General features: G+C 36.5%; 1 protein-coding gene across 1 annotated transcript; it reads left to right on the top strand.

Annotated features, from left to right (window-relative positions):
- Positions 1 to 10,176: 10,176 nt before the first annotated feature.
- LOC119069036 lies at positions 10,177 to 14,331 on the top strand. Its single transcript, XM_037172905.1, has 4 exons — positions 10,177 to 10,573; positions 10,910 to 11,208; positions 11,267 to 11,459; positions 11,574 to 14,331. Exons 1-4 carry the CDS (start codon positions 10,398 to 10,400, stop codon positions 14,227 to 14,229), a joined length of 3,324 nt encoding a protein of 1,107 aa, XP_037028800.1. The 5' UTR covers positions 10,177 to 10,397; the 3' UTR covers positions 14,230 to 14,331.
- Positions 14,332 to 14,534: the final 203 nt, after the last annotated feature.

The following is a 14,534-nucleotide window of genomic DNA, read 5'->3' as shown; positions in this document are numbered from 1 at the left end:
TAATATAAATTGATAAACATTTCGGTTTCGAAATGGGTATGTGTTCGGTCACTTTATTTCCTTGGCTTCGTTCAATGGCGGTACCAATACGTGCATTGAAAGGGCGCATAGAATTCTTCGGTTTGAAATGTTTTATAGAGATGCTGATAAAAGATAACTGCAGCCGATTTCTTCCGATTAATCTTTATAACGTATGACTCGCTTACTAATAAAACCAACTTCGTCTGTGCCCTCAGCAGGAAAATTCAGTAATTAATTTTATCTACCTAGGTGAAATGTGACAGTTGAGATCAAAAGTCGGTCTATTACATCTGTCAAAGTGACGTTTTAAACGTCAGACCAAAATTTTTCTGCCAAATAGTTAAAAAGTCGCCTATTTTTCCTAAATTATATCAGTGGAAGAGACTTATAGAAAAATAAACGATTTTGTAATAATTTGGCTAAAATTTTTTGTTTTGACGTTTAAAACGTCACTTTGACAGATGGAACCGACTTTTGATCCCAACTGTCACAAATAATAGCAGTGAAAAAGTGCTATTTTTTCGCCGTTGGTAGATAAAATAGCGTATTCACCTCTGTCCAAACGTTTATTTAGACACTTGGGGTTATAACATTCGCCTTCGGCTCATGCAACAACTCCCCAAGTGTCTAAATAAACATGTGGACAGAGGTGAATAATCTACTATAAAGACAATCGAGTACCACTCTGAATGTGTAGTTACTAGAATAAATTACGTTAGTCAGCAGAAATTTTGGTTATAGGATAATAATGGCCCAAAAATAAGAATGGAATTTTTAAAGGTTGGAAAAAATTCCACATCTTGGGAGCTAGAGCTCTCCAAAGTCTCCATACAAATACCATATAAAAGCCAATTTGAATGGGAGTGTGGTGTTTTGTATATTTTGGTGCATGGATGGTAATGTGGTAAAAGGTTGTGTTGTTTTTGAATGTGTTTCTTCTTGGAAATTGTGTGGATTATTAAATATTAACTTCCACCAGGTCGGTTCCCAAATTTTAGGATGACAGATGATTCCTCTGGCACTTCCTAACTTCCATCGGATTTTTTGATGGATTTGGGTTATTTTCGAAATGAGTGAGGTGTTCCAAGGTTGGTTCCTAAATTTTGGGATGACAGATGATTCCTCTGGCACTACCTAACTTCCCAAGTAACTTCCATCGGATTTTTTGATGGACTTGGGTTATTTTCGAAATGAGTGAGGTGTTCCAAGGTTGGTTCCTAAATTTTGGGATGACAGATGATTCCTCTGGCACTACCTAACTTCCATCGGATTTTTTGATGGATTTAGGTTATATTCGGCATTAATGAGGTGTTCCAAGGTCGGTTCCCAAATTTTGGGATGACAGATGATTCCTCTGGCTCTTCCTAACTTCCATCGGATTTTTTGATGGATTTGGGTTATTTTCGATATAAGTGAGGTGACTAACTTACAAAAGTGGTGATATCAGTCAAAAAACCCTTAAAGGGTAAATGTGATGCAAGTACTTTATCTTACTTACAAAATAACTGCGCATTGTGCGTCGTACGCAAAAGTTTTATCAACAAAAAATTGACCTAAAAAATTTGTGAAAGAAAATTTTACAAAAAGAAATTTGCGTCACAAGTGGCAGATGTTGAGGAACGTATTGTTAAGAAAATGGTTGAAAAATGTACTGAAAGAATTCAAACGGAAGAAAACCGAATCATCTGCCACTTGTGACGCAAATTTCTTTTTGTAAAATTCAATTTAATTGTACGGATAGATTAAGATTGGCTCGCTCGGTATGTGTTTTTAATGTAGATGGTGGCACGTCGTTTCTATGGGGTTTGAAATTAAGTTGCTCTATGTTGCCCACCTTGCAATGTCAAGCGTATGTCCAAGGTCTTTCATTTGTGCTGGGTAAAGTCCTTCTTCAAAGCGATCAGCGTAACCTACCAATTGAAATATCTTCAAATTTGCAACAACGTGCGGAAACGTGTAAAAAACAAAAATCAAACCCCACCACCGATGACGATCTACTTGTCAACGGACGATACATAAACAAATTCCTTCTGTTTAGACCACGGCAGAGTAAAATAAACCTTACGCTGTCGTGATTTAGACTAATGCTAGTGACTGGTCTTCATCAGTCTTCAAATACTGGTGGAACTGTTGTAATTTGTTAGAAAGTTGTACTCTTACAGCAAGCCAAACTTACAATATAACTTATAACTTGGAGTGAGAATTCAATGTAGAATGTATTTCAATGTGAAGCCAACGACAAGGAATAATTTAAAAACTTAATAAAACATTCAAGAGAACATATCCACCATAAAGTACGTCCGCTTCAGACAAAAAATTTTAGAACTACCTATTTACCCAATCAGTACAGTCTCTTGGTTGCGTCGAATTGTTAGGAGCTCATTGGCCCGGACGTACCTTTGCAAAATTTGTTGTTTTGTTGTGGTTGCAAATACGATCCTTGAATTGGATTCACTGATGGGCAATAAAGATCATAAGGCACAACGGCAAAATGTTGAAAATCGATTAGTAAAACGTCCTTCAGGTCCAATGAAGTTAGTACTACTACAACTACACCACTGCCACTTTGTTCAAGAGGAACAGGTAGACAGGTCAAAAATTGTTACTTTTAAAAAAGCCACAATTATTGAAAAAAAACTTTGCGTCTATTTCATGAGAATTGATGTGGAAATAAATTCACATTTTTGTGTCACCCGGCAATACGAATCGATTTTACATCAATTTACACAAATGACCGTGAATTGTAATTTTTATATTTTGTAACGTATGCCAGTCACGATATACCCTAGAGATCTAGTTAATAGAGATCTTCACAGCAATTTTGTTCTATATTTGCACACAAAAAAATAGCAGTTCCTCTACTAATTACCATCACATTGCTTCTAGAAAGTTTGGGTATTTTTTGCCTTTTGGAATTGTATCGAATAGCGTCGAAAGAAGAAATATTTAGAAGCATGGATTGAATTCCGTCGGTAGAATGACCTATCACCTTTATTGTCGTAAGGCAGTAACGTCTACAACTGTAGAGTTAAGTAGATATTTAGATACTTTCACCGTTGAATTAAAATGAAAAATATTGGTAGTTTCAGATTTGTTCCTGGTAATAGGAGCATGGAGGAATATGTAAGAGATTGTCTAAAAAGAGTTTTGACTGAGCTTGAGTTTCAACTTTTTTTTCGTGCAAATTTGTAATAATTGAAAAGTTCTGGTCCATAGCACGAACATTCATTTTTCCAACCCAAATTTTTCCAAATTTTCAAAAAACCCCTAAAGGGCAAATGTGACGCAAGTCTTACTTACAAAATAACTGATATCGCTAAGGGTGACGGATTGTGGGTTTTATCAACAAACGAGCCGTCAGAACAGTCGGAGCGTTCGCTGCGACTGAGCCCCGTACGAACCCGTACATCTATTTCGTACGCGACCCTAGTTCGTTGGTCGCCCTACTCTTACCCTAAACCTACTAACCTAAAATTCTTATGAAATGTGCACGTCTTAAAAATTGCGCATAGCGCAATTACGAAGCCCCGTACGACGTTCGTTTCAACTGTAACCCAAACTTAAAAATTTTTGCAACAATTTATATTAACCTATGTTTACCTATAAATAAACATTTTACTAATACATATGCTACTATATAGCTCAAAAGAACTATCTACACCGTTATATAGCTCAATATAGCTGTATATATTTATAAATAGATATCCATATTTGGGATGCTTGAAACACCCCACACACATAACCAATCACTTCCCACTGATCAGTAACTTTGTAAGTATCATTTTCACCGATTTCTATTGTTTTTACAAAAATCCAAAATGGCGGCCGACGGCCATTTTGTTAGGAGGTGGAAACTAGTACAGCTGCTTTACATTCAATAATACCTTTCAAACAAAAAAAAATCATGAAATTCGGTCAAAGTTTACTCGATATATTAACAAAAAAACACCACGTTCACTGTACGGCCGAGTAGCGTAGCCACATATAAGCTCACTCCAAGAGACCTAGCTCACGCTTCTGTAAACGGAATTCCATGAACTTTTTTTCCCTGATTGGTACGGTCAATACCTATCTAATAAAGCAAAATCCATCGAAATCCGTTCAAATTTGGCCAACCTACAAGCAAAAACGGCTTGCCACCCTGTACCTAGTTCACTCCAAGGGGTCTAACTAACGAGTCGATCATCTGATTTCCATTAACTTTTTTTTTGTCGATCGGTATTGTAAATACCTTTTATTTGACGTATCACTTACATGTTTAGCCTTTGAATGGCCGCAGATATATTCGGAAAACGTTAAATCAGTTATGGGGCCCCAGCTCGGGAGGGGTCGACCCAAAATTGCCCATCTTCGAACTTAGCCTCACTATTTCGACTATATTTCAGGGGAAAAAAAATTTTGAAATCGGATTTGATTTACTCAAGATATCGACGTGACAGACGGACGGACAGACGGACAGTCGGACAGACGGACGGACGGACGGACAGACAAAATTTTTATTGCTGATTCGTCATCTATGAACATAGGCAAACACTTTGCCCTTACCGTCTGCTTCGAATTCCATCAATTACACACGGCATCGTAATCCTATTAGCCCCTTCGTACTTCGTACGGGGCTAAAAATTGACCCAACAAATTTGAGAAAGAAAATTTTACAAAAAGAAAATTGCGTCACAAGTGGCAGATGTTGAGTAACCTATTTTTAGGATAATGGTTAAAAAATGAAAGAAAACGGAAGAAAACCGAATCAACCCAGTGATGGGGTCTTTCAACATGATGACGATCGAAAACTTTGCACAATGTAATGCTTAATTTCCACTTACCGAAAAAGTACTCCTTGTGAGAGACAAAATTGATTTTTTTCAATTTTTGCTTTGTTTACTTGACAGTTTGCTCTCTCACTTTGCTGAGTGGAAACCGTACATAAAGATGTAAATTAAAATCGCCAACGAATTCATGTACCGGCAATCAAAATAAGAACAAAATAACAATCGCATGATTAAACGACATCTTCACACACGCTATTTCCAATCACTGCAGAATTGCATTTTAGAAACTCCACGATTTTTTCCCACTTCATAAACCGCATTTCATCTTGCTCTTTCATCAGAATTATTTCCATTTGCTCAATAAATATTTCCACATAATTTGTCGGGAAACTACTAAATTTTTTGGTTCCGGGGTTCTGAGGCTCGGTGAGACAATGATTTTGAACTTCAATGTTTAACAAGATGGAAATTTTATTCCAATCCTCATCTAGACATTTAAGAAAGTAGAGATTCGAATCTATAGACCCAGGAAAAGTCATTATTTCATTGAGATGAATGAGCGTTAAAATTCATTTTCCATAGGTTTGTTCCAAGTAACTGTAAACACGAACTTTGACAACCCGAACAACGACAATTTCATCCATAGCAACGTCGCTTACGTGATATTTCATACAAATCGAGCAACGTCGCCTACGCGATTTACACTGAGATATTATTGAGGTTATGGTTATATGGATGAAATTTGACAATTCATATGGCCTTGGAACAAACCTATAAAGTCGGAAATTTAATTTTGAGTGTGTTGTTTGTGACCAGAGCGTAGCACAAACCAAAACATTGTCCGATAGTATGTTAGTGAACAGAGGCTTTTCGAAAATAATTGCTTTGAAATTTGAGTAAATTTCTGCAAGCTTCTTCAACAAATTTAGAGAACATTTTAGAGTCGTACACTCTGTAAATTTCACTAGAGTACAGAACTTGCAACAACTTGTCCTTTACAATTATGAAAACAGACACATTTATGGCTTACTGGCTTTTTGTGAATTTTGCAAGTATTTCTATGTTGAGTAATCGGAAACTCGAAACAGAAACAGAAAATGTGTTGGTTTTCAAAATTCCGTGCATGTATCATACGTTTTTCATGCTAGTGTCCATATCAGAGGTGTGTGAGTGAGTGAACGGCTAATACATTATTGATGTGAACAATAGCACGGACACAAACTGTTGCAAATTCTGAAATCTATTGAGCGTTGGATAAGATGCCTCTAAAACTTGCCCTACATTGGCAGTTAATACTTGTAAAGGCAAATTTATTTAGTAGTTCTATTTATGGATGACAAAATCATTATTTAGAGAGGTATTTTCAGTGAGCAGTATAAATTCTTGCCGAAATATGTTTTTAATGTTGAAGGTTGGACACCCTTTTCATTAGAATATAATAGAGTACAACCAATGGTTTTGAAGAAAAAGATCGCTGAATATGGAAATGCTGTTTGTGTTTGGATATATAAGAAAGATAAAATATAAAATATTTTTGAAATAAATCTATTTCATTTCAAACTCTTGATTTAGATCGCAATGTAAAGTTAACGAAAAATGTCTTTTGTTTTCAGCTCTTTTCACATTGTCTTAAAATGTCAAACTTGCTGCTAAATGTTTTCAATGCATCATTTTCGTGACCTTGTACATACACGGCAGATACACGGTCCCAACTGTCAAATGAATTTGACGAGAGACTTGCATGTCAATTGATTAACCAAAACTAAAATTGGGCTACGTTGACGACAACCGGATAATGAAAATGATGCATTGAAATGAATCAATCAAAGAAAATTGGCAGCAACGAGTGCGTACAGTAATGTCCGGTGAAGTTCACTGTGAAAATTTTGACAGGTCTAGCCATATACATTATTTAACGAAGAATTACTGTTCGAGCTCTTAGAGTGCGTACAGTAATGCCGGGTGAAGTTCACTGTGAAAATTTTGACAGGTCTGCCCATCTAATTTATATAGGTAGACTGTCAAAATTCACTGGTTGAACTTAACGACGAATTACTATACGAGCTCTTACATGGGTAGACTTGTCAAAATTCACTTGTAAAACTTAACGAAGAATTACTGTACGGGCTCTTTAAAACAATGCGAAAAGAGCTAAAAATAAAAGAATTGTTTCGTTAACTTTACATTGCTATCTAAATCAGGTGCTCGTTCAGGAACTCTTCGTTAAATTTCACTGGTGACGATTTTGACACTTCCTTCATATAAAATATGTCAAAATCTTCACTTTGGGTAACGAATTTTTAGTTCCTGAACGAGCTCCAGCAGTAATACATTTCGTCATAAAATTACTAATTCCAGAGATCTACTTTTTGTGAACCAACTTCACTGCTATGATATTTCTTGGATATTTACCAGAGTAAAGTTACCAGAAAATAGAGAGCAAAGAATGAAGTACTGAAAAAATTATTGCTCCTCTACAGGCCAACACAGTTTCATATAGTCAAAAAAAAAATTATTTCAGATTAAATTAAATTTGGACAGAGGCGCCTCTAGCATACTGAGCGCCATGGACCACTACATTCTAGCGCGAGCGCCTCGTTTTTAATTTTTTTAAATTTTGTAAATATTTTTATAGGTCAAAATTTATTTGTAAGTTTAGAGTAAACAAGAATAGACCGGCTATAAGCCTAGTGAGGTCTTTTTTCTTTCTCTCAATTTTCTCACTTCTCGAGATACCAACTACCAAATACGTGAGTTACAAATAGGCAAGCAGGAAGAATAGTTTCTTCAGTCGATATCCAGCTGTTGAACAGTTAACATCGCCACCATCGTTCTATCAGTTTCGTAGTCAACTACCAATTTTGTATTCAACTACCAAACTCAACTATTCTACAACCATTTTGGTATTCAACTACCAGTTTGGTAGTCAACTACCAAATTATCAAATTATCAATAGGCAAGCAGCCTAAATAATTTCATCAGTCGGTGTGCAGCTCTCAAACAGTTAACATCTCTACCACCTCTCTATCAATATGGTAGTCAACTACCAGTTTGGTAGTCAACTACCAAAAATTCAAGCTTTAAATAGGCAAGCAGGCAGAATAATTTCATCAGTCGGTGAGCAGCTCTCGAATAGTAAACATCTCTGCCGAAAATTACGTTTGGTAGTCAACTACCAAATACCAAGTTTTCGAATTGCAATGCCAACTATCAGCTATCAATTATCAGGTAACAAATAATTATTATTTGCCTGGTGTTGATTTGCTCAGAGTGACATTGCATTATCAAATAATATGTTCCAAAATTTTCATAAAGTTGGAACACCCGACAGACAGACAGAGAGACAGACAGACAGACAAAGTGTCCACAATAAGGTATTTTTTCCTATGGAAAAAAGATCTAAAAATTGAGACATGCGTTTTCGACTACAAGCAAGCTTTTACCAAACATTACCCTTGAGCATAGGTATCTGATTCAGTCTTTCAGCATTGAACAAATACCCCGAGAAAATTTTTCTTTCCTTCATCGATGCTTAGCTAAAATTACAGCCAAAATTTGTGTGTATTTCATTATTGTTAATATCTTTTTTGAAAAATGTATTCGTTTGACCTGCTCTGAGAAAAGTGAGCAGTTAAATTTAACGAAATTTGTATAAACTGCTCAGTTTTGTCAGAGCTGGTCAAATTGCTGCAACCAAATCTATTTTCTGTTGAAGCTAACACACTCGGGGTCGTTATTGCAGTTCTACATTTTTGAAAAAGGATTCTGGTGGAAAGATACCATCAAAAGTAAACTAAATTCCAGTATTTAAAACACACCTAAATGTATGCTTCGTGTCCTGCAGCAAGACATGCAGGACATTTTTTTGAGATGCATGAAAAAACTAGGAATTCCAATTAAGGTTCAAAAACTTATTTTTTTAGGGACTTCTTTAGAGATTTCTGGTTTTCCAAATCGTCGATTTTCGTCTTTGTTTCACTTATTTGGTGAATTTCAGCTGGTAGAACAGCCTGTCCCTTCGTCGATTCACATTTGTGTGCGCGAAAAAAATTAGATTATATGGATCTAGAGACGAGGGGAAAACCTTTGGCCAAAGGGGTGGCAAATCATTTTCTATTTCCTTTCAATTCCTTCAATTACCGTATTAATTTCGTTTTGGCGGATCTGCACTTTAATTCCTATTAATTTCTAATAATTCGACGATATTTTCTGTTACTATCCAATTCACTATCTACCTTTTAGAAACAATTTTCTAAAATTTTTCTTTACTTTTCTTTATTCCGATAACTTTTTAAGATATTCTTAAAATTTAACGAAAACTGTCGATATTACTGCAGTTTCGTAGCTGCCGGAACATCCGGTAATTAATAAGAATTGAAAGAAATACTAGAAATTAAAGGAATTGATAGCAACTGATGAAATTACAAGGAATTGACTGGAAATACGAAAAATTGAAAGTAAATGAAAGGAAACCATCAGTGAGTGAACTGTATTTTACAAACCGGATAGCCAAGACTTGAGATCTGCAGCGAGTGAGAAGATGAAGTTTATTTCGCATTCGCTTAGTTCCTTCGTTCATCATCCTTATCTGCATGTCCTTTGATTCAATTTCTCGTATTTTAAGTCAATTTTTTGTAATACGTTCAATTTCTGGTATTTCCAGAGATTATGATCTAAAAAGTGTCATTAGATCAGCAAGTAAAGTGTCTTGAGTCTTGACGATTCTTATTATCCTTATAGTGTTTCTTGTGTGGTGTATTTTTTCAACTGTGCTCTACATCATTTTTCCTCAGTAAAAATAAAGTAAATAATAAACTTTCCCCATACAGTATACGAAAGATGTCAGTGTTATTATTGGAAGGCCGCGCAGCGATTTTTTTTTGCTTTGAAGCAACATCACATGAATTTCATGCAAAGTATGAAATTTCTGTTCGCATATTTCAGCGCCCCATTTTCACAGCGCCCTGGACCATGGTCCAATTGGTCTCTATGAAGAAGCGCCACTGAATTTGGATGTGGACAAATTCCATTCAAATTTGTCAAAGTAGAAACAAATTATTTGTCGATGTATGAATGTGACCCAGTTATTATATCTACAAAAGATAAACCTTGCTGAATGCAACATTTTATTCTGTTAGTAAACAAAACAAAACAATTTACCAACGTCATATCATACACAAACACCCAGTTTCACATTACCAAACAATATTGCCTAATTAATAAGTGATTTTTACCTACATTACACACCAGAAAAAAATAAAAAAAGAAGAAGAAACAACAGACTCAGCACTTCCTATAAATTAATTTACTTGCAACAAGAAAAAGAAAAACAAAAAAAAAGCAAATTCCAAAACAATAAGTAAATTAATTACAATAGACGTGTTCTGTAACTTCAGTTGAATTTTAAATTAGTTTCTGCTAACACTGTGAGACGTGAACTGTAATTATTTGCATTTAATTTACGCGACAATTTAATTCCTTCGCTCCCATATATACACACATACACATTACCGTATTAAATCCATGTTACATTATTCCTTTAACGAATTTTTCCTTCGTTTTTTTTTGTTCTTTTCTCCGTGTATACATAAAATAAGCAAATGAAAAATGTATCAACAAATATCCATTAGTTCCATTTTCTTGGCATTACTAATTTACTCGACTTATGCTGAAGAGGTTTTAATACAAATCGTGGTCAAAAAGCCAATAAATATTGTCAGTGATAGATATGTAAGCTTTTCGATGGATCCAGGTCATTTGTTGGACTTATGTTTAAGACCGAGGTAAGTGAAGTATTTTCGTAGAAAATTTTGTATTCCAAGGAAATATGTTTTGTTCGTCGAAAAAGGGTAAACAAGTCCATTGCTAATGGGTTTTAATTAAAGAACATTAAGCATTCCCGGTAATGCTTTGCTTTGCGGAACCATTTAAAATGCGAAAAGATAAATTTTGAGGTTTACAGTTTGTGATGATGATATTAAGACGCAAATAATGTCAGTCATTTATCGACACATTTTCGGTGTAACGCGAGAAACAAAGGAACTCTTCTTCAGAATAGAAGTTCACAGCAGCCGTAAAACATTTCATTATTCATCGAAACCCCGAACATTAATTTTTAGTGACACTGAGAACGCAACAATGCTGGCACAAAATCTGGGGTCCGCATACTTTAAAATAACTGGTGGTTCGGCCGATCAATTTACGTTGGACGATGGGCAAATTCCAGTGAAAGAAAATCAAATACGAATTCTACCCGCAGATTGGCAGGCTTTACATCAATGGATAAACAAGACAAGCTTAAAGCCCATCGTTTCCTTGCCTTACTCATCCAAACAATGGTCACCGCGTAATATTATCAGTATTCTGGGAATATCGAATCGGCTAGGCATCCAGAAATGTATTTGGCAATTAGGATCAGGTACTTATCATTTAATAGGTGGGAGGCTATTTCTTATTTGTTGCACTAAATAATTCAGAGCTGAATTCAACGGAGGCCATTGACTACGTTGACGCACTGGGCACTCTTAAAACTATGATCGATGTTTTTCGACGAACTGGAAGGGATTGGAACGTCATCGGGGCGGATATAGGTTCAGGTTGTAGAGCTGATGAAGCAGATCTGTATGCAGAAATATCGAAACATATTTCAGTAGCAAATGGATGGACTCAGTGAGTAAAATTATGTTCTTAATTCGTCGGAAAAGTAAATCCGTTTTTGTTACTCCGACAGTTTTAAACTGAAATGTAAGGTGAATGGAATTTGAACCAATCATTTCATTACAGGTCAGTGGAACACAATTCGCTTGAACAGGACAGCAAGCGATTTTTCGAGACAGATCCAGCGCTTCGTAGTCTTCTTAGATCAAAAACTCCCGTTTGGCTTAATGCACCAAAGTCTACACGATCGTTGAATAGCGAACTTTGCGGACTAGAATGTCAATTCAACGGCATACGATGGGCCAATACACTAGGATCATCAGCTCAGAATGGATTCAAAGTTGTGTTTCAAAGAGTCGACAAATTCGATGTTATTTATCCGTCACTAAGCTACTACGTGTCTGTCCTTCACAAAAAACTTATGGGAACAAAGGTGTTCGATACCAAAATGTTGAACGGCGACAATTTATCACCGAAATTCTTTGCACACTGCACGCGAAACATGTCCGGATCGTTTTCTGTAATGGGAGTGAATGCTTTCGATTACCAAACAAAAACTTCAACCAAACTTCCGAGCAAGTACACTGGGCCGGAAATTTACCAGTACATACTAAGTGTCGATAATGGGCGCATATTGTTCAACGGCGTACCAGTGAAAATTGATTCAAATTGGCAACCTATTGTCAGGATCAGAAAACAGAATCGATTGACAACTTTCACGCTACCACCTAGATCGATTGGATTTTGGGTGTTCCCGTTGGCAAATCTGCAACAATGTTCCACCAAATCGGACACTCAACTCAGTACACCTGCAAAGCAGGACACTTACGACGATTTAGAAAACCACTCCAGAACTGCATCTGAGAAACTACTCCACGAACTTATTGAAGAAATTGTACAAATCGACCGTGAAATAAATGAAGTGAAACGTTCCAGACGACATGCGGTAGTGAAAAAGGACTCCAAACATATGTACCGACTGAAACGTGAAGCCGTTCCTGGTTATAAAACAAGAAGGGCTGTGAACATGTTTAAGAAATTCAATGACAAAGCAGTTAGACCAAATCTTGCCGTATTCGATCGCCCTAGACGACGAGTGACACGTCAGATCAACCAATTCAACCACAACAATCGATTCGCAAAATTATTTCAAAATTTTGAACTTCCACAACCTAAGAAATTCCAATTAGCCAAATTTTGGAACCTTCCACCTCCCACAAAAAATGCCATAGCACAAAATCGGGTCGCCATTCCACCAGTTACATCGACTATCCACGATGTTTATAGTGTGGATCCAAGTGAGCAAATTTTCAAATCTGTAGAGAATTCCGAACTTCCCACCGGCGATGTTTTCTTCCAAGTTGGCGAAGAACGTAACATGGATTACGTTGAATTCAATGATCAGTCAAAAAAAATCGGAAAACATTATCAACCGGATCAAATGCAGAACGATAAATTTGTTGACTTTGATGTAGATGATGGGCAGGATGTTCCACACAACATGTACGAATTTCAGGCTGCAGCCAGAGATAGGAAACAACCATCGGCGGATATGATTCCATACACTGAATTGTGGGAATCGGATGTATACCAGAAAGCTCCACCACCACAGCCAACCAATGAACGTAGCGATTTTATTGAAGATGCAAACAATCGTGAACAACGCATTGATTTGATTGTGACTAAGGAACTACCACCGACCTTCAGACAGAATCAGGAGAATTTATTGAAGGCGAAAAACAAATTGAATACGATTTATATGAGTGATGGAGACCGGATGTCAGCCACCAATATGCATATACCGATTCGCAATTACGATATAAACGACGATGGTTTCTTTGTCAGCAAACGAAAGAGACGTTCCATCAATGCTGCTTTGAACGAAGAAATAGAAAAGAAAGTGAGCGACATTAACAAGGCCGCTAGCATTAACGGCGAAGAGATGCCCGATTTTGTTGAATTTCTAACCAAAAATGGCAGCAAGATCAATCTACTGGAAAAAATCACCAAAATTATTGAAAGTCTGGAGAAAATTGAGGATATTGGAAAGTACAAGAACATTGAAAAGTTGGCAGCAGAAATCAGAGAATTGGAAAATTTCTTATTCAAACGAAATATCAAATTTGGTGTGCTAAAGCCGAAGAATCGAGCAACACAAAAGGAAATTCGTAGAAAATGTAAGATTTTGTCAGTGAATTTGGAACAACAATGCCTGAAGGAAAATGATTTTTATCCGAGCCGACTGATGAAACGAGACAGCAAACCAACCACCGATTACAAGCCGAAGAAGATCGCGACACTGAAAAATGTTTTCCCCCCGAAAAAATCCGACAATCACAACCGCATTCGTCGAAACACCGTCTACGAATCGTCATCTTGGGAAAGCGACGATCGAAACAATATGATTTTGAAAGAATTGCACACGGTCAATGAAATGAACAATTTTGTGCCATCCATTTCGTATAGGACATCTGTTGTCCGCGATGATCATCCGGATGAAACAAAGAACGAGTACATCGAACACATTTCAGTTTTGCAGAATCTGCCAGAGACGTATCGTCCGAACAACGTCATACAGGTAAATGAAGTACAGCCGCCAGTTACAACATTTTCGGTTGGTGCAAACTTGGATGGAAGCCTAATTGGAAAAGACATTGACGGAGATCCAATGGCGAACGAATTTCATACACCTCGGTTCATGCGGAAAATTTCCGATACAGTGCATGATTGGATGAACATTGTTGAAAAGCATGTGTCTGGATGGTGGCAGGTATTGTCATAGAAATGTTCAATCATTTGGTTGAATAGTTTTTTTTTACCTTTTTGCTAAGTTTTGTTATTTATGATATTGAAATTTCGAATTAAAATCGACATTTTTCGAAGTCCACTCTATATTTTCGTCGAATATCGCACCCGGATGCCGAGCCCTTGCTAGACAATGTTCCGAAAATTACAAACATTCTACTATAACATGTATGCCACTTTCGAAAAAAAGGTTTGAAGCTTGTTCGTAACTCATTTCCCCTATTGCCTTACTTAATTTATGAACGGCCCGGTAAATTGATTCTATTCTCTTCAAACAGCACA

Source organism: Bradysia coprophila (genome assembly GCF_014529535.1).
Source record: "Bradysia coprophila strain Holo2 chromosome X unlocalized genomic scaffold, BU_Bcop_v1 contig_222, whole genome shotgun sequence".
NCBI lineage: Eukaryota > Metazoa > Arthropoda > Insecta > Diptera > Sciaridae > Bradysia > Bradysia coprophila.
Note: the sequence above shows the minus strand (reverse complement) of the source record. Positions and strands in the feature narration are given on the sequence as shown.